The sequence below is a fragment of the Gadus chalcogrammus genome, chromosome 11, assembly GCF_026213295.1.
Source record: "Gadus chalcogrammus isolate NIFS_2021 chromosome 11, NIFS_Gcha_1.0, whole genome shotgun sequence".
In the NCBI taxonomy this organism is placed as follows: domain Eukaryota; kingdom Metazoa; phylum Chordata; class Actinopteri; order Gadiformes; family Gadidae; genus Gadus; species Gadus chalcogrammus.
Genome location: NC_079422.1, coordinates 11,656,461 through 11,676,056, shown reverse-complemented (window position 1 = coordinate 11,676,056; position 19,596 = coordinate 11,656,461). Strand labels below are relative to the sequence as shown.

The 19,596-nt window shown below is 47.2% G+C and overlaps 1 protein-coding gene across 2 annotated transcripts in view; it reads right to left on the bottom strand.

Annotated features, from left to right (window-relative positions):
• The window catches only part of ptprub (protein tyrosine phosphatase receptor type Ub), a 136,489-nt gene that overhangs the window by 31,822 nt on the left and 85,071 nt on the right, over positions 1–19,596 (bottom strand). For both annotated transcript variants that reach the window (XM_056603076.1, XM_056603077.1), the window contains exons 8-14: positions 18,165–18,482; positions 16,066–16,175; positions 13,923–14,124; positions 12,138–12,240; positions 10,670–10,943; positions 5,958–5,994; positions 2,545–2,683 (exon numbers count right to left, since the gene is read on the bottom strand). In XM_056603076.1, coding sequence (XP_056459051.1) covers positions 2,545–2,683; positions 5,958–5,994; positions 10,670–10,943; positions 12,138–12,240; positions 13,923–14,124; positions 16,066–16,175; positions 18,165–18,482 — 1,183 coding nt within the window. The remainder of the gene's footprint in view (positions 1–2,544; positions 2,684–5,957; positions 5,995–10,669; positions 10,944–12,137; positions 12,241–13,922; positions 14,125–16,065; positions 16,176–18,164; positions 18,483–19,596) is intronic.

Here is a 19,596-nt window from a genome sequence, read left to right as displayed (position 1 = left end):
AGCAGAAAGAAAACAAGGGATGGAATAACTTACGGATAGTAAGAGTAAGAATAGGAGTCCCTTCTGGAGACGGCAAGAAGAGCAAAGAGACCGATGCCGAAGAAGAAGACAGAGAGAAAGAAGAGATGTAAAAGTGTAAGCCATGCCAGCTGGCAGTGGGATGGAAAAGGGAATAGAGGCTGAGATGTGTCTGATGAGTCTGGCTGCACCGAGTAGGCCTTCAGGACACGTGTGTAGGCTGCTATATTGAGTAGGCCTGCAGGACACGTGTGTAGGCTGCTATACTGAGTAGGCCTGCAGGACACGTGTGTAGGCTGCTATACTGAGTAGGCCTTCAGGACACGTGTGTAGGCTGCTATACTGAGTAGGCCTGCAGGACACGTGTGTAGGCTGCTATACTGAGTAGGCCTTCAGGACACGTGTGTAGGCTGCTATATTGAGTAGGCCTGCAGGACATGTGTGTAGGCTGCTATATTGAGTAGGCCTTCAGGACACGTGTGTAGGCTGCTATACTGAGTAGGCCTTCAGGACACGTGTGTAGGCTGCTATACTGAGTAGGCCTTCAGGACACGTGTGTAGGCTGCTATATTGAGTAGGCTGCTATATTGAGTAGGCCTTCAGGACACGCGTGTAAGCTGCTATACGGAGTAGGCCAGTAGGACATGTGTATAGGCTGCTATACTGAGTAGACCTGCAGGACATGTGTATAGGCTCTATGTAACAGACAGGCAGACCTGACAGCCTGTAGCACATCAAAGCACAATTGAAAAAATCTTTGAGTTGAATATGTGTCCATGCTACCCAACGTTAAATGACATGTAGGGTTTCAGCAAGAGCAAATCTAGCAATCCCTTCTCTGAGGGACATCTTCATGGTAGCTTAGGAGAGCAATAGGGGCTAATATGGAGACCAGCACCGTATTTCATCATCAAATCAGCATAATTCAACCTTCTTCCGTAGCCCCATTCCATTGTACTAGCCCTCAGTATAAGTCTCTGTTTAGCATGGCAGGGTTTCAAATGCAAAATGGCATTCATTTTCTTCCAGAAAGATTAAGTGTTAGCTGTGGCAGTTGCCTGGAGTCTCAGTCTTAGGTTATGTCTAAATCCAACGTAGAGTAATGGTAGGGTAGGTGAACACTTAGGATCACAGGTTAATGATCACAGAAAGCCCACCTTTCTTTCTTTCCTAATTAACATCCAATTCCAGAGGTCAGGTTGTTGCTTAGAGTGCATAATTAAGTGGCTAATTGAATTGCATCCGCCTATAATTACATGCTTCACACTTGGATGGCCCTGTGGATGAGAGGTTTTTGGCCCCTCAGGTGCACGATAGCGTAAATCAATTTAGCGCTAGCAAATTAGCGCTACAAAGACACACAATGTAGCTCTAGCTACTGTGCTAAAGAGGAATGCAATGTAATTTAGCTAGCTTACAATATAAAATAGAATTTAGCCCTTGTTGGTTTGCTATTGATGCGTTATTTCTTGAAGAAAGTGGTCCAATCCATGGTCGCTTTTAACTAACTTTATTTGTTAAAGTAGGCATGTTTCGGTATGGTAACTATGAAGCTTAAGGGAGGGAATTGTATCTAACGCGTGTGAGGGAAAATACCGTGAGCTGGCTTCAAGCCACGGGCTTAGGGCCCGTGTCTCTCCGCTCGTCTACCTATAGTCTCTCCCCTCCAATCTCTCTGTCGAGATTGATATGGTCAAGTGGGCGTGGCCCATGTGAAGTGGGCGTGGCCGGTGTGAGTAATGGCTCCGCCATCCTCACCTGTCTAAAGGTGCTGCCATCTGTGGCTAGAGTAATTATTGCAGCTTATGTGTTCGATCCTGCTTCCTAGTGGCTATGTGAGGGTAATGCAGCTTATGTGTTCGATCCTGCTTCCTAATGGCTATGTGGGGGCAGCTTATGTGCTTAAAATACATAACAATTCAGAGATTAATAATGTAGCTCTAGCGAGCGTATGATAGAAAATTACAATGTAGCTCTAGATAGTGATCTATAGAGGAATATATTTAGCTCTAGCTAGTGTACCAAAGAGAAATTTAATGTAGATCTAGCTATTACTATAGAGAATTACAATGTAGCTCTAGCTAGAGTGCTATGTATGAATACAACGTAGCTTTAGCAAGCGTACCATAGAGAAATAATAAATAAAAAAAAGTGCCTTAGAGCAACACAATGAAACACTTGCTGCTGTGCTTTAACAGAGCGAAATAGCGAACGAGGCAGAAATAACCACGGCAACAACATCCAATAGGTTGATAATTGGTGTCCTCTGATGCCGTGCTTCAGAGAGAGTAAAAGAAACAAGCAAAAATAAGACGAAGGAGGAGTGGGAGAGTTGAGTGCAGTATGATACAGTAACGACTACATTATCCCTAATTGCCCCTACTGGGAGACAGCGGGGTCGCCATAGCGCACGATCAATGGTTGCCGCGGCGCCCGAGCGATGCCCGCGTACGGCTGCTTGCCGGACCAAACATCCCACAATAAGGCCAGCGTGGAGCAGCAGCCTCCACACCCGCCGCTACTCACCCCTTCTTGATGACGATGATGACCGCGCCCAACAGGAGAATGAGCACCACCAGACCCCCGGCACACACCCCCAGGATCAGCCCCATCTCCTCCGAGCGCTGGGTCACCTCCAGCGCACGCCGGTGGTCCTTGCAGGCAGCTGGCCGTCGGGGCGGGGGGAGGTAGAGGAAGGGGAGAGAGGCGAGGGTTGGAGATCGGTTGGAGGTGGATGTGGTGGACAGGGTAAGGTGAAGGTGGTTGTAGTAGTGGGGGAGATGAGGATGTGGTTGTAGGCGGGGGAAGTGGATGTGGTGGTGGGGAGGTGTGGTTGTAGTAGTGGGGGAGAGGTGGAGGTGATGGTGGGGAAGAGATGGAGGTGGTGGTGGGGGGGATGTGTGGTTGTAGTAGTGGGGAGAGGTGGATGTGGTGGTGGGAGGGAGGTGGAGGTGGATGTGGTGGTGGGAGGGAGGTGGAGGTGGGGGTGAGGTGGATGTGGTGGTGGGAGGGAGGTGGAGGTGGGGGTGAGGTGGATGTGGTGGTGGGAGGGAGGTGGAGGTGGGGGAGAGGTGGATGTGGTGGTGGGAGGGAGGTGGAGGTGGGGGGAGGTGGATGTGGTGGCGGGAGGGGGGTGGAGGTGGGGGAGGTGTGGAAAGGGGGTGGGGAGAGAGGGCCATTAGGATAAAAAACCCATAGTGTGATCCGGCTACATTGGAGATCCAAGGCTTAGAACGATTCACGGACGGAGAACCGCTTCAGCAGGAAATAAAATGCATACACAAGGAGAAAGAGGGGAATAATTCAAAGCTATTCATAGATTGAAAAGAGTTTGCAGAAGAGATTCTCTCTCTCTGTCTCTCTTTCTCTCTTTTATTCTTTGTTTCAGATGTGCGCACACATCAATGCAGCTAGTATTTATGTAAGCTGTGAGATGGCATTCACTGAACAGCGATCTCTAGATTTATGAAATCTCTGCATGTAGCGCTCGATTGTAAAAGCGTGAAAATGAAGGAGACGTTCAAAGTGCTCTTTAGAAAAAATACCCAACTAAAAATAATGATCTAAGGTAAAAGTGGGCTTGTATGGAGAAGAGAAAGACACTAGCATTTTGAAGTTCAATGGGAAGTAAGGACACCACACGCAGAATGAGGGGGAGCATACATAAATGATCCTTCACAACAATATCAACACTAAAGCGCCTTTGTTTTAGTTTTAGTCCTTCTGTCGGGTACGTCTACGCCTCCACACAGTCAGAATAGCACTATATAGTCTATACTCTATACTTATGGTAATGGGTCAGAAGAGTTGCTCTTCTTTCGTCTTGTTCTAGCCGCGTGGTGACCTAATTTCCGTGTATGGTGTCATCTTGTCCTTTAGGCCCTGGCAGACCCTGCACCTGACCTAACTCTAGCCCAGCCTAACTCTAGCCCAGCCTTACTCTAGACCAGCCTTACTCTAGCCCAGCCTAACTCTAGCCCAGACTGTCTCTGGTCCGGCTTATTTCTAGCCCATTTTATCTCTAACCCAGCCGATCACTTGCCTAGCCTAGCTCAGCCCAACCTATCTTTCAGCCAGCGATTGGAAAAGTCAGAACAGGCCTGGGGACTCAGTTACTAGCTAACAGAGCAGTGGGGGGGACAATGGGATTGGGGCAAAATAGAAGGAAAACAGAGCTATGTTCCTGGGCTTATCTTTCCTCCACCCTGGGCGTTTATAAGCCTCATCCCAAATACAGCTAAAAGTGGGGCAGTGTCTTTTGTCTCATTCCGCAAGATCTTTTTTTTTTTTCTCCCTCATAGAGGCCTGGGGTCTTCGAATGTGGCTGCGTGATTCGTGTACTGGGCTGTGGAAATAAACGCTTTATTAACCACATTGTGTGTCGTTTGGTTTGTTTGTGGGTTTCATCTCTCTTTCTGTATTTGTCTGTAGGGCAAAGGCAATGTTCTCTTTAGTCTGTGAACCACATCACTTGATGCTTCGTGTGATGGGTTGCACAGCCTGACAGACTGACAACTGATCAAAGACGCCGCTTTGTTGTCCCGGAGCGTTCTGTTTATCGGTCTTCCCAAGGTGCCCCCTGTGTCGTCAGACATCCAAACTCACTCCCAACCGGTTAGGAAAAGAAATGAAGTCGATAAGAAATGAAGTCCAATAGTCTATTTTACATTCCCTAAATAAATGCAGACGAGCAGGGGGAATTCAATTTTGTGACGTTTTTAATGCATAAGAGGATTGCGCTACTCTTAGCCGCAGAGTTTCCATTAGGCTAAACATAAGTATGGAGCAGATCTTTCGCGCGCACGACCAATGCCGGCTGTTTGAAATTGGCACTTAAAGCCGAAATGGAAGGCTATTGTGGAATAGGAACTGCCAAGCGGTGCTTAATTAAACTGTCACCTGGAAGTGGGAATGGAATCGGCTGCTTTGTTATCCGCGCCGTAATCACTCGCCTGTGTGCTTTGGTGACTGATAGGCAGCCTAGAGTATAGATATCACAGCCAGGGATGAAATAACCCCTGACCTGTCCCGCCTTTAAATTACACTCTTTTTCTTGGAGATCCACCGATCAGTTGAAACATCACCTTACTTCCTTTAAAACAATGTTATTAAGTTTTGGGCTTTTTGTTCTCTGACTGGCTGACATTCGCTCATAAAAGATACATCAAAATCAAACAAAGCTTTAATTATTCCTTTGTATTACCGAACCATGAATTGTTATTTCCTTCATTTATTCCTGCTTTTTTTTTTTTTTTCAGGGTCTCCTAAGAGTCCCAGAAGAAAAGCTGCCGCTGCGAAATTGTCATCACCCTGAGGAAACGGTTTCACTCAGAGCCTGGCCGTCAAGATGGGGAACAGGAGCTCTCGGCTCCATACAAGATGAACCCTGCCTCTTTTTGGTCCAAGAAAGAGAGGGCTTCACGAGAGAAAGGACAGCCCCCCGGCCGGTGAATTTATTTGCAAGGCTGTGCTTACTGTCGCAGTGGCAAGATGAAACTATCAATACGGGAGTTGTATTCACTGTGACGGCGCACAGAGGCAGAAGGAGCCGAACCTCCACCATCAGGGCTGAGTCATTTCTCCCCTGCCCTTTCCGCGTCCTTTTGAATCCCTGAGTGGAGGCAGCGTGCCGGGGGAGCGCCCGGTGCTTTCTGTGGTTGATGGGTTCAGGTAGTGGTTTTTGATCTGGAGGACTCTTGTAGGCCAGACCGGGGTCAGAGGCTTCAGATGTAGCTGTCTAGTGCCTTGTGAGTGGGAACAGAGAAGCCGTCTTTGATGACGCACTTTGACGCCTCGGTACCACGGCCAGGATGAAAGCCTCCCGCCGCTACTTGCATGTTGCGTTATCCTACCTTCACAGTAATCCTAATTGCACACCTTCATATTGCTATGATGGGTTATCGTCAGTGTTTATAAGAAGATGTTACATGTTCTCTTACCTTTGCGAGCAATGCGTATGCAGTTGATTCTGGTTTCCTAAAAGATGAACAAAACATAGATGTCAGAGGGTGCATGTAAGAAATATATATATATATACATATACATATACATATATATATATATATATATATATATATATATATATATATATATATATATATATATATATACTCATACTGATAATTACTTATCTCATCCCATACATGAGAAATCCACTTGTTACATCAGCCCATGGAATATAAAACGATGCAATAATAAAAGAAAGAAAGAAAAAAATCACGCAAATGCCATTTCACAGGGGCATATACAGTATGTACACGCCTTAGGGTTATACAACAGTTGAGGCCAGAAAAGGTCCTTTAATGCAGAATAAATTCTTAATTTCACATGTACAGTGGAAAGTGCACATTATTTACAAGCAGTGTTTAGTGACAGAACAGTGTTTCATAACAGTTGTGTTATAGTAGAGTCTTATGGCAGATGGAATAAAATACCTTTGGAAGCGTTCCTTCTTACATGCTGGGTGAAATAGTCTCTTACTGAAAGAACTGCTTTATATTGAATCTGTCTGTCTGTCTGTCTGTCTGTCTGTCTGTCTGTCTGTCTGTCTGTCTGTCTGTCTGTCTGTCTGTCTGTCTGTCTGTCTGTCTGTCTGTCTGTCTGTCTGTCTGTCTGTCTGTCTGTCTGTCTGTCTGTCTGTCTGTCTGTCTGTCTGTCTGTCTGTCTGTCTATCTAACGGGAGTTAGATAGATAAATCAAGAGAGAGACAGAATTAGAGAGGGAGGCAGAGAGAGAGAAAGCCAGAATCAAAGAGATAGAGAGAGGGAATAAGAGAGATTGGAATCAGAAAAAAATAAAGAAATTGTGAACAGATAAGTAAAATAAAACCTAATTACAGAATAATTCTTAGAGAATAAAATATAATCACAGAAACGAATAAAAGTATAGACCTCTTCTAGACGGAGCAATAAGAGCTCCTAGGGACAAAGAACTGTGAGGTTGAGGAGGTAAGTGAAACCTATTATTTCTCTCTTTTTTAAATGACGCCATCTTGAGTCATGAAAAGGACCTTTGTCAAGCCAGTGCAATTCACAACCAGAATACAATTTACTACTCCACCTCTACGAAGATTTCTCATCACATTTAAAGATTCAGATGCTTATTCATATCCTGCAACCGCTATGTCAATCGAGCAATTCAGAAACAAAGAGCTCATCAAACTACTCCAAAGATTCCAGATTTAATTTAATTAAAGGAGCAGAGGGTCGAATTCAACCTGAAGCAGCAGATTGAAGATCAAGAATGAAGTATTCCACTATTTATGTCCACAAAATAGACGTGAGTTCATGTCATGTACTATAGGTGGAGTCATGTACCAAAAATCATTTGGTACATGACACATCAACCAACTGTATCTATTATTTTTATCAGCAGTAAATAAATGTAAATGGCCTGCATTGATATAGCGCTTTTCTAACCATTGGCCACCCAAAGTGCTTTGAAATAATGCCTCACATTCACCATTCACGCACACATTCCCATGCCGATGGTGGAGTCAGCCAATGCGAGGCTCGTCGGGAGCAGTTAGGGTTGGGTGCCTTGCTCAAGGACACCACGACACTCTGCTAGGAGGAGCCGGGGATCGATCCAGCAAGCTTCAGGTTACCAGCCAAGCCGCTCTACCTCTTGAGCTACTGCCGCCCCAATATTAGCCAGAGTACCTGACTGAACGAAAGGGTCATGGTAGACACTAAAACCCTGCTACTTAGGCTGTTGCATTCTGGGGTGAAACTGAAGATGCTGGTAAATAGAAGAGATGTTTGTTATTCTATTTCTCTCAGGATATGGATCTATAAAAGTAAGCTGTGGAATTGCTTTTGATAAAACTCATACATCTTATCAGTCTGTTTCATGGTGTTACTGTAATCACATTAGATGTTTATTTGTTGTGTATTATAACAATTCCAGCAGGAAAGCCATTTTAAAATGGTGCTAGCCTATAGCAATATAACATATTTTTTCTTCACCATAGTGTCTGAAGTTTTTATGAACTCATGTTCATAAAAACAGCTTTTTCTTTTTCTGACACACAATCCTTTTTTCTTGTGCACGTTACCGCATGCGGTACAGAGAAATAAGACAGCAGTGATGTTAACGGTAGGCCTTACAAAGCAGCTCCTTAAAGAAGGTCTGGGACTACACCGCACAAAAAGGTGACGCAAAACGTTCTTAATCACGTTTGTGTGCACACGTGATTGAGCCAATGGATGCATGCTTTTGAGCCAAACGGTGTGGATGCGTGGCTTTTGCGAGTGCTGTGAAAATGTGTATGTGCGTGTATGATGTACGCGTGTCTGTGAAAATGTATATGTGCGTGTATGTATGTGTGTCAGTGAAAGTGTGAATGTGTGTGTGTGTGTGAGTGCGTTTGTGTTTGTGCGTGTACGTGTGTATGTGTGCGCTCGTTAGGATGTGTGTGTGTGTGTGCGTGTTTGTGTGTGTACCTGCATGTGTGTTTGTGTGTGTGTGCATGCGGTTGGTGTACCCAAACGTGTGTGTGTGTGTGTGTGTGTGTGTGTGTGTGTGTGTGTGTGTGTGTGAGAGTTCTTGGTTTTAGGGCCATAGGGACATGCAGGAGAGAGCTGCATTATAAAAGCCCTGCTGAGAAGTAGAAAGCCTGTCTGAATCCATGCTCTTTCAAGTGCATCTTTAGAAGAATCAATCAAAGCAATTACAGAAGAGTGACAGCCTCCCTCCAGATAATTAGTGTGGGTAAACGCCAAATATTATGGTTCCATCTTAATGTTTAAACTATTCCCATCGCTGCCAGTGTTCAAAAGACTAGTTGTGATGCTGGCATGAACACATAAATTCATACCAAACTGGAGCGGGCCACACAGGCTCCTTTTTAATGAGCTGCAGTGTCAGCGAACATGATGAACTAGGAAGACGTTTAAGGTGCACAATCTATATTTAACAAGCTTCATAAACATCAGATCAATTACACCGAGACAGAAGATATGACAAATGATCGATACGGAGAAGATTGTAAGGCAAATAATGCACTTAGTTTATGAATCCATTTGGATGGATCTCGTATTCAATATTTGTGGGTTTCATTGCCAGCCAGCATCTTTGGCCAAGAACAGAGACTGGTGATTCTCAGACCATGGCGATAGCTCCCATTACAGACTAAAGGGGAAATTAAATTCCATGCTATTCACATAATAATTCACGTTCAAAATCAATCCAAATTAATTATAATTTTCTCACCCAACATTAAATGTCATGCCTATATTTATAATATTTCTAGAACACCGAGAAAAAGTGATTCACTAGAATCCCAGATAGTTGCATGCATAAATATATAACTGACTATGAATATCAAACTAGAAGTGTAGAAGTGTTCATGCAGACATAAACAAGGAGGACTCGTCTTGTCTCAAGCCATGGAGACAAGACGTGCTGTCACCACACTGTAACGCACGTGACAAACACAACACCCTGTACCGGCTGATAAACACAACAGACTCTAAACTGGGTGACAACAGCCATTAAGCAGCAGACACTCTGGTGTCAGGCCTGTCATCAGGAGGAAGAGCAGAGAGTGTCTCTCTGAGCCGTCTGAGCGCCATGATGCATCACATTAGCAGCCTGACTGCAGCGACGATGACATCACATCCAGGGGTATCAGGCGTGTAGGACACTGGCGGGAAGGTTCTGGATGAGGCCGGTACGGAGCAGGGCTTAACGCCCGGTCGAGGGGGTCGGGACCACCTCCAGGAGAACAAATAAAATACCACTAATCCCGTCCGGTGCTGAAGCCAGACCCGTCTAATCCTGCTCTGAGTGGGCTGTTTGTGTGAAGTGCTCACACTGCACTCCCCCCCGTGTGTTTCTCCATCCGGGCGGAAAGACACGCCCGTCGTCTGCCCCCCCCTCCCTCCCACCCCCCACCTACCGTTCCACCCCCCACAGCTCCGATCAGTGGCCTTGCAACAAAAACAAGGCAGCCCCGGCCCAGCCCGCCCGTCAGTAGATAACAGGGTTCAACAAGTCACACAGGGGCGCTGGCCCCAACGACGCAATTCAGTCATTCTCCGACTGATGATGTTCCAGAGCCAGAGACCGTCCGGACCGAATTCCATTGGTGTGTTTGGGGACCTTGCACGGCAACATCTCCTCACTACCCTGAATATTAGAGTAGCAATCTCCCATCTCTGATCACCTGCACCTGTGTCCAATTACGCTTAAGTGATTGTCTCGCGTGCGCCAGATCCTCCTGTTAAGGCGTTCAGAGTGGTACTGCTGCTCCCCGGGGCCTTCTTGGCAACAGGCCTTGTGCTTAAAAAGCAGTGTTTTGAAACATACTTGGAGTAACAGACTCTCGCTGATCCATGAAGGGCCCGGCGTCAAAGCACTTCCAAAGGGCTTATTGTCATGGCAACACTGGAGAACGCTACCTTGTTTATATATATAGAAGAAGTAGCTACAGCGGGGGGAATTGAGTGTTAATGATGTTGAAGTAGACATATTTTATACCCCAAGAAATAGTCCTCAATATGAAAGCAAGAATAAAACAAAAGATAAAAAGCCAGACATCTCCCTATCAATCTTCCGGCTCAAACCAAATCAAGACTCTGGAGGGATTTACTCAATCCCCCACTCCAAGTAATGCCTTGTTCCTTTCCTCACACACGTCCGCACTCACCCCTCTGAAGTTGCTCATGGCCTGGAAGTAGACGAGGTAGCTCTTGCGCGGGTCCAGGGGCGTGTTCCAGTAGCCATTGTAGGTGTGGTTGTCCCCCACGGTGAAGGGGCTGGCCTCCGGCAGGCTGCTGGGGGGCAGCTCCGCCGAGTAGTAGTGGGGCGTCCCCCGCGCCTGGGCCTCGGCGTGCGACATGGGCAGCGGGAAACACTCCTGCAGCCTCAGCTCCCGCTTCACCTTCTTCACGCTCTCCTCCTCCACCACCACCTGGTAGGTGCTGCGCGAAGGAGGAGACGGAGGAACACAACGGGTCAGCGCTTAGTGGGACCAGGTACACATCAAGCGGCAGGAGAGTCTAGTCGATAGGGTGTTTGATGAAGACACCTGACCCCGTCACCGCGAGCTGGCCCTGAGTTCAGGGTCATGGCTCGGGATAAAAATGCAAACAGTTCAGTAAGGACATCATGGTCTTCGTTCTGGCTCCCTTTGTCGTGTTCGCCAGTATCTTCAGGCCGATCGCAGCATAGTACGTATTGCATACAGCACTACATTGTCAACTGTTTTCTGTTCGAATGTGAGTATGCATTCTTGGTGGATATACAACGTTGTCTTTTGCATTATATGTGTAACTATGATTTACACTACATCATGTTCACAGTTAGGATCATACAAACTATTCTCGCCTACAAGGCAGAATCCTAGTATGGAGACATGGACGAGCCCATGTGTCCTCCAACTAAAGTTATACTACTTCTGGCTGTTTATGTTATGTTATGTTCTCAATGACTTTTGATTCAAAGTAAGACAACTATATTGTCCATATTGTCATGTGTGTGCCCAGACATACACACACCCACACCCACACACACACACACACACAGGATATACACACACACACATTCTGTTGTGTGTGTGACTGCACGCGTGTGTGTACAGCAAGTATGAGTTATTCAGTCTGCTCTGGAAGGCTGGTGACGGAAGGTGAGGTATTTTGATCAGCCACGCACAGAAATCACGCAGTAACGCGCAGTCAAGCAGCCGAAGGAATAACAATGAGGCCAAGCCACATGAGTGAAGAGCTCTCCGCAGTGAGCTTGATCTCAGAGGAGGGGAAGTTTCTTGGGTGGGTTTTTTCATCGTCTCTCTGATCCCTGGGTTCTACTGAAGTAAATATAAAGGCACAGGGAAGAATTTCTCTGCCTCTTGTTAAACTCACGGATAGTTGTGAAGCAGCACTATTCAGATCTTTCATATATATTAGTATTTTTGATTTATATATTGTATATTTATTTATATATATATATATATATATATATATATATATATATATATATAGATACTGTCTATATATGTATATATAGTCGAAATAAATATATATATAGCTGTTTATACATTGTCTGAACATATATAAATATATGTTTATATAGCTATGTATACATTGTCTATATATTGTGTCTTGATGAAGGCTCACCTGACGGGAGCTCCTCTCCCCTGGGCCGGGCGGAGCAGGACGGTGATGGTGCTCTCTGTCTCGCTGAGGGGGGAGGGCATGTCCCCGTAGTCAAAGGTGGGGGCTGACGACACACACACACACACACACACACACACACACACACACACACACACACACACACACACACAACTTAATATCCTCTCCACATCAATGGGCTCTCCACCGACACGTCCACACACACTTCCCCGCTGGATCGGCCGGGACACAGAACCTGATCCGGTTCATCCGGTCTTCTGGTTCCACATGAAGGTCCCGGTACCCCTTCCCTCTGGGGTCTTGTAAACCCGATATGCCGTAGTCAGCCAATGCTGCTGAACAAACCACTACACCCTCCACATCTCCGCCCACCTCCACACAGCCTCTCCGCCACCTACATCCTCCCGTAACGGTGGGGCCTGTGGTTGTCCTGGATACACGTCCAATTAAAACTCTTATGAGATCACACACAAATCGTTGTTGCTCCTCATTTAGAAGGAGTGTGTGTGAACCTGTGATATGCCACGTATACATACACATATATATATATATGAAAACAAATATATATTTTTTTAGCACAAATCGTGAGGGAGGAGATTCTACTACGGGAACACTTGCTTAGTCTGCTAAAAAATGACCAACATTTCAGCTCAGGCTGCTGATGACTTTGACATCCTAAAAGAAGAGGCTGCCTTTAGCGACATTTAAAGGGGTGCGTTAAGGTTTTTAGTGACATTAAAGGTGAGTGGTGCTGTGTACAAGTCAGACAGTTGGATGGAAGCTGGCAGCCTGTTTGAGGAGATGATTTCTCTAATCCGCCACAGGGTACACAGCTGTGTGTGTGTGTGTGTGTGTGTGTGTGTGTGTGTGTGTGTGTGTGTGTGTGTGTGTGAGTGTGAGTGTGAGTGAGAGAGAGAGAGAGAGAGAGAGAGAGAGAGAGAGAGAGAGAGAGAATTTGCTTCTGTAAAAGGGTGTGGGCGGGGTCCTCTATGATGCCTTGCTCAAAGACGCTGACAGTCATCTCTGCTGAAGGTGTTTGCTGGCTGTCATCGCTCATTTCCCCGACGCTCAGCGTAAGTGAATGTTGTGCACTGCTGGCTGCGGGAGGGTGAGCCTGATCCGCCCTGGCTTCTGGACTGTATCTGCCGCTTGGCCTCTTGCCAGTGCAGCATGTGAAACCCAGCCTCTAAGGGGTTGATTGAGCAATGAATCTTTAATTAAAGTCTGCGTCGTTTTGAAAAAAACAAAAAAAAACAAAGAGCGACGAGTTTGTGAGGTGTGTGAGGGGGGGGGGGGGGTCGACTGAGTCTTGAATCAGGATAGAAGAAAGGGTTGCGCTGTGTTGTGTGTTCCTGCAGGGCGGGCCTTTAAATAGCGCAATGCAGTTCATTAAAGGGGAATAGAGAAACCCAGGCTGGATTTATACGAGCCATAATAAGCTGTGAGGTATGGCAGAGGAATTGTTGTTCTGTAGTCTTCCCCCCGCACAACAGACACATTGTCCTGCTCTGCGTGTGTCACTTGGATCCACAGATTTACGTTGGCCTCCCAAGGAAATAATGAGAGTGTTGGTGAAAGTGCCCCAATTATTCTGAATGAATAAATAATCCCAGCATTGTACATGTTTCAGTGCAGGCCAAGTAACCGCTTCCCCTGTCGACACATACAAAACGGGCCTTCCCTTTACCTTACTAATGGGGGAAACATCCGTAGGACATACACCAATGTACGGACACCAAACCCTACAGGAGGCGGATGCACTCTTACCAGATATGTTGGTGGTGATCTCGGTGAGGGCCGTCTGGCCGAAGCCCTTGGTGGTGCGAGCGCGGACCGAGATCAGGTAGGTGGTGCCAGGGTGGAGGTTGGAGAACATGTGGTAGGTCTCATTCCTCAGTTTGGAGACGGTTCTCCTCGGACCGGGTATGTTAATACCCGGGTCTGAAGACTCGATGCTCTGGTAACTGATCTGAGGCCGAAAAAAAAAAAAAAAAGATGATGCTCTTTGCGAAGTCTGGTCCTAAGTGTTGCATTATGGGTAACAGATGCAGCCTTTCTCAGGTGGCTCCGTTTGACACCGGCCAGATCCTCTCTGATCCGCCGTGGGAAGACTGATGTACACTGTCTGTCTCTCATCAAAACCTGCTGTAGTTGAATCGATTACGTGATATGATCCACTTGAGTTTTAAACTAATGAGCATTTCTTAATCAATGTGCTTGCTGCTCACGTTGGTTTATGGGTTTAGGGAAGTGGGCCTTAACTGCCATTGGCATTTCAAAGTGAAACTGATTCAGGCAGCTGATAGATTCCTATGGCAATGTGGAAGGCTGATGATTCCCATGCCTATCTTAGCTTATAATAATGTCATACTTAATGTCGTACTCCTTTGAGGGAACGTCCTCTGTGTTCTGTCCCCTGTATATGATGGATAACTTTCCCAGACCACAAGGTGAAACTCAAACACAAAATACCTTTCGGAACAACAGAACATTCATTATTGCAATCCTTCTCGCAGGGATACTGGGGGAACACTGCATTAATATGACCAGTTTGGCACCATCGAAAGACCCAAGGCATGGAACACACACACACACACACACACACACACACACACACACACACACACACACACACACACACACACACACACACACACACACACACACACACACACACACACACACGCACACGCACGCACACAAACACAAAATGCTGATGAAGCCGAACCACAGGCTCTTAGATGATCCAAGGAGGCGCTGAATGGGTCTTCACAGCTGCTAAGTTTGAAGATAGAATTATGAGCCACCCAGAGACTGAACACTCTAACAAGACCTTGCGTCTCGCCCCACAAAGGCAGAGATAAAAAGACGGGAGCAAGAGACCAGCGCCGCGAAGGGCGCCCTCCCAGGACGCCGCGGTCGATGGACTCCGGCAGACTGGTCAATGGTTTAATTAGAGAGAGAAATGAAGGGGATTTCTATAGTCTGGATAAAGCCTGCGCGGCCGTCCCACAGAGAGACTTCAGCGCCACAGATGGAGGGCGGGGCTCAGCCTCCAGTTTTATATGTCAAACCACAAATCCACTTTAATAACATCCTTGAAGCGACATTGGCGAGGACAGGCCAAGGGAGCCAGAGGGCTTGCTTGTGTAGGGACTTCTGATCTATCGCTGTCTGCATTCCTACTCTGCACCACCCTCAGGACGGTTCATAAGAGTTATGAACGCGTTAGGAAGAAGGAGTCATTAGCAGAATGCCTTGGCTTCATGTGTGGGACTTGTAGTCAAGGTAATGTTGAAGGTGGTGGTAAGGTGGAGGTGGAGCTGGTGGTGGAGGTGGTGGAGGTTGTGGTGGTAGGATGGAGGTTGTGGTGGTGGGTGTGGTGGTAGGATGGAGGTGGAGGTGCTTGTGGTGGAGGTATTGAGGGTTTGATGGAGGTGAATGTGGTTTTGGTTGTGGCGGTGGTGGAGGTGGTTGTGGTGGTGGTGGTGGAGGTGGAGGTGGAGGTGGTTGTGGTGGTGGTGGTGGAGGTGGTTGTGTTGGTGGTGGAGCTGGGTAATGCTCATGCCGGCGGTTGGTTGTTTGATTTATTGGTGGGGAAACAATAACAACGTAGAACAAGATCTGTGCCTTGTTAGGGGAAGGTAAACATTTCCTCTGAACTGGGTTTTCGTTTTGCATAGCTCAAACACCCACACGCAAGTCCAATTCAGTTCCTTTGCCGTCTTTGACTACAGGGACCAAATAAGAACAGCACTAGGGGAAACTTATTCAATAAACTGGTTTCATGGAGGCTGACAAATAAGAACGTATTCCTCAAGACCATGTTTCTCCCACTACTGTAACACGCCCGTTTGAGCTCATTGTGCCTGCAGGTCTCTGAAGGGAGACCACGGTTTCCTCTCCTCACCTCGTATTGGGTGATGAGGCCGTTGGGCTCCACAGGCTCCTCCCACTTGAGGAAGATCATGTCGTCGAGGGGGGAGAAGGTGAGGGACTCTGGCGCGATGCCCCCGGGAACTGGAGCGAGGAGGGCAGAACAAACATATGCTCAGGGAAATGGAAGCTGATGCTAATTCGGTGATGACCATCTTGTGTCAATATCACCAGGCATCAGAAGCAGAATATATTATTATAAGATGTCGTATAGTACGGAATAGCTTAGAACATTGCAGTTTAGTATTCTACATTATAGTACAGTATAGCATAGTACAGCATAGTACAGTAAAGTACATTATAGTATTGCATAGTACAGTATAGTATAGTACAGTGCATTCTAGTATATAATAGTAAAGTATTGTATAGTACAGTACAGTACCGTATTTTCCGGACTATAAGTCGCGTTTTTTTTGTAGTTTGGCTTGCCCTGCGACTTATATTTCGAAGCGACTTATATGCCAAAATTGTGCGTACATAATCCTCGGCCGCAAGATGGCACCGTCATTCATTAGGCCTACAACTGAACGCTGCAAGCCTACTGCACCACCGAATAAATTATATTCTCGTCGTCATCGTCCTCAATGTCCTCCGGTTCAACCAAAGCTACCCCAGCCTTAGCTGCAATTTTGTGCAACATAGCTGTCACACATATCACAGCGCATGACTTGGCCGGCGAAAACTGGAGCCCTCCGCTGGACTTGTGAAGGCATCTAAAGCGCAACTTCCACCTCCCGATCGTGCGCTCAGGTTTAGGACCGTGGCGCATACGTGTCCGGTGGAATCCCGGTGTCACTGAATTCGGTATACTCTCAGAACTACGAGGGACCGACACACCTATATTGCTATTGCAATTTTATTCAGTCTCTCCAGACTAAACGTTCTTGTTTAAATGTTTAAAAATAAATGCGACTTATACACCGATGCAACGTATATATGTTTTTTTCCTCGTCATGGAGCATTTTTTGACTGATGCGACTTATACTCGGGAGCGACGTATAGTCCGGAAAATACGGTATATTATAATTTAGTACTCCAAAACACTGTACAGTAGAGAAAAGTACAGTCTAGCATAGTCAAGTGCACGCTCATGTATCATTTTATACAAAAACAATGTGAAGAACACAAGAATAGCCCTGCTCTCTCGCACCATAGCCTGTTGCTTTTTGTAGTGTAGGTGTATGTTTGATATTGGGATCCCCTCTCTTTAAATGGCAACACAAAACCTTTGGAGAATAGTTCTAAAGGACTCTGATAATATAATATAATAAAATAACGGATAGCTGACAGCACTATTATTTTGAAACACTTCCTTGTCAGAGACCATTAAAATAAAGTGTACGCAAACATACGGTATTCTTTATGAAGTCTGATATCTCCCTGGCAGTGTCTTCATCTCAATAACCTTTATTTTACTGTTTGGTTTTCTGGGAATAGAACTCAGCATTAGCTATGACTTTCTTTCTTCAAAACATGCTCTGCAGCGCAGACACAAGACAAAAGAAGCGATGAAAATAAGTTTTTTACTGGATGGGCTTGAATGTAACCCTTGTAGTTTGTCAAAATAAAAGAAAAAAAGAAAGCCTTTCAGAGAATTGATAACTACCCCTACCAGAATATGAAAAGGGACTAGAATAAAAGTCTTCAAATATTCAGCACTTGTTTATCCTTCAAAGATGCTGTTAGTTTGACTGATGATATCTGAAGGTCAATAGACAATAGACTCATAACAGTGGTGCACAGTAAACACAGCATTGAAGTGAACCAAAACACATGCTGAACTTTGGCTTAACATGCGCGTCTGTGAGAAAGACCCGCTGCTTCTGCTGGTATGTTCCCATACGACTGCTTTAACAAATAGCTGCAGCGACATTTGTCTCTGATACCGCTCACTGTAAGCCACGGTTCAACTCCGAGTCCTTCACCTGTCCTGGCTCCTTGCGTTTTAAGGGGGATTAAATTCAGAGTACGACATAGCAGCAGTTTATGCAGCAATCGTTTGAATCATCGCCAAGTCGCCTTATTCTGTGTGTCATCCCCCCCTTCTATGTGTCAGCCCCCCTCATGACTTACTGTCTTCCTCGGTCTGGAAGGCGACCTCTCTGCCCTCTCTCTTCCCCTCCGGGTTGGACAGGGCCAGACGGACGTGGACGGCGTGGTAGGGCGGCAGGTCGCGGAGCGTGAAGCGAGACGCGTTGTGCTCCACCGCCAGGCACTCGCGCACGGTGGTGTTGTGACCGCCGCCTCCGCCCGCGGTCGCGTAGCGGAAGCACAGGGACACCGAGTAGGTGTGACAGCGCGTCAGGTTGAACGCCAGACTCTCCCACTGCAGAGACAACTGCCTGGCCTGAAGGTCCGTGGCAGTCAGGCCCCGCAGGGCACGCATGGGTTCTGAGGGAGGAAGGAGTGGAGAGGAGGGGAGGGGAGGCGGGGGATGGGTGAGGGTAGGAGAGGGAGGAGGGGGCAGGAGGGGGAGAGAAAGGGATGGATAGGGGAGGAGAGGAGGGATGAGAGGGGAGGAAAGGAATGGAGGGGGTAGGAGAGGGAAGAAGGGGGTAGGAGGGGTGCGGAGGGGAGGGAGGGAGGAGGAGAGGAGTTGAGAGGAAGGGAGCGTAGGGGGAGTTGAGGAGAAGAGAGGAGAGGAAGGGAGAGAGAGGGGGGAGAGAGAGGGGGGAGAGAGAGGGGGGAGGAGCGGAGGGGAAGGAAGGGAATGGAGGGAGGGGAGGAGAGGAGAGGAGTGGGGCCGTTTGAGGAGGGAGGAGGGAGGAGGGGAGAGGAGTGGGGTGAGGGAGGAGGGAAAGGGGGAGAGGAGTTGGGTGAGGGAGGAGGGAGGGAGGAGGGGAGAGGAGTGGGGTGAGGGAGGAGGGAGGAGGGGAGAGGAGTGGGGTGAGGGAGGAGGGAGGAGGGGAGAGGAGTGGGGTGAGGGAGGAGGGAGGAGGGAGGAGGGGACAGGAGAGGAGAGGAGAGGGAGGGAGGATGAAAGCAGGAGAGATAGAAAGTCACATTAATCCCCAGAATTGATAGTTCTTTCCAGCACGATCTCTGCCGCTGTCGGCTGCAGCTAGATGACGCGTGTTGTCCTGCTAGGACATGAGGGGGGGGTCGGGGTTCACCGTCAGCACGACACACCCAGGTCCCCATGGCATCACAGGAACTCATCCCAATTAGGCTAATTAATCGGACAGGCTGTGGGTGGCTGCCGTAGTCCCACCCGCCCTGCCTCAGAGCCAGCGAGCCACTCGACTCTCCAGTAGTTATGCTTCTCTGCCTTGGGGCTGAAGTACAAGCTGAACACACACACACACACGGAAAAAAGCTAACGCCAACACAAGGGCATCCAAATCCTCTGGTTAGTTTTACTGCTGGGTCAACGCGGCGGTCAGATCACATATTTTTAGTAGCTGCTAAATAAGTTGTGGTCACTGCTGTGTTACCCCCACCCGTCCCTTGTGTCCCTGAGATCCACTGATGAAACAACAGCTCAGTCTGTTTCCTCCTCCCACCG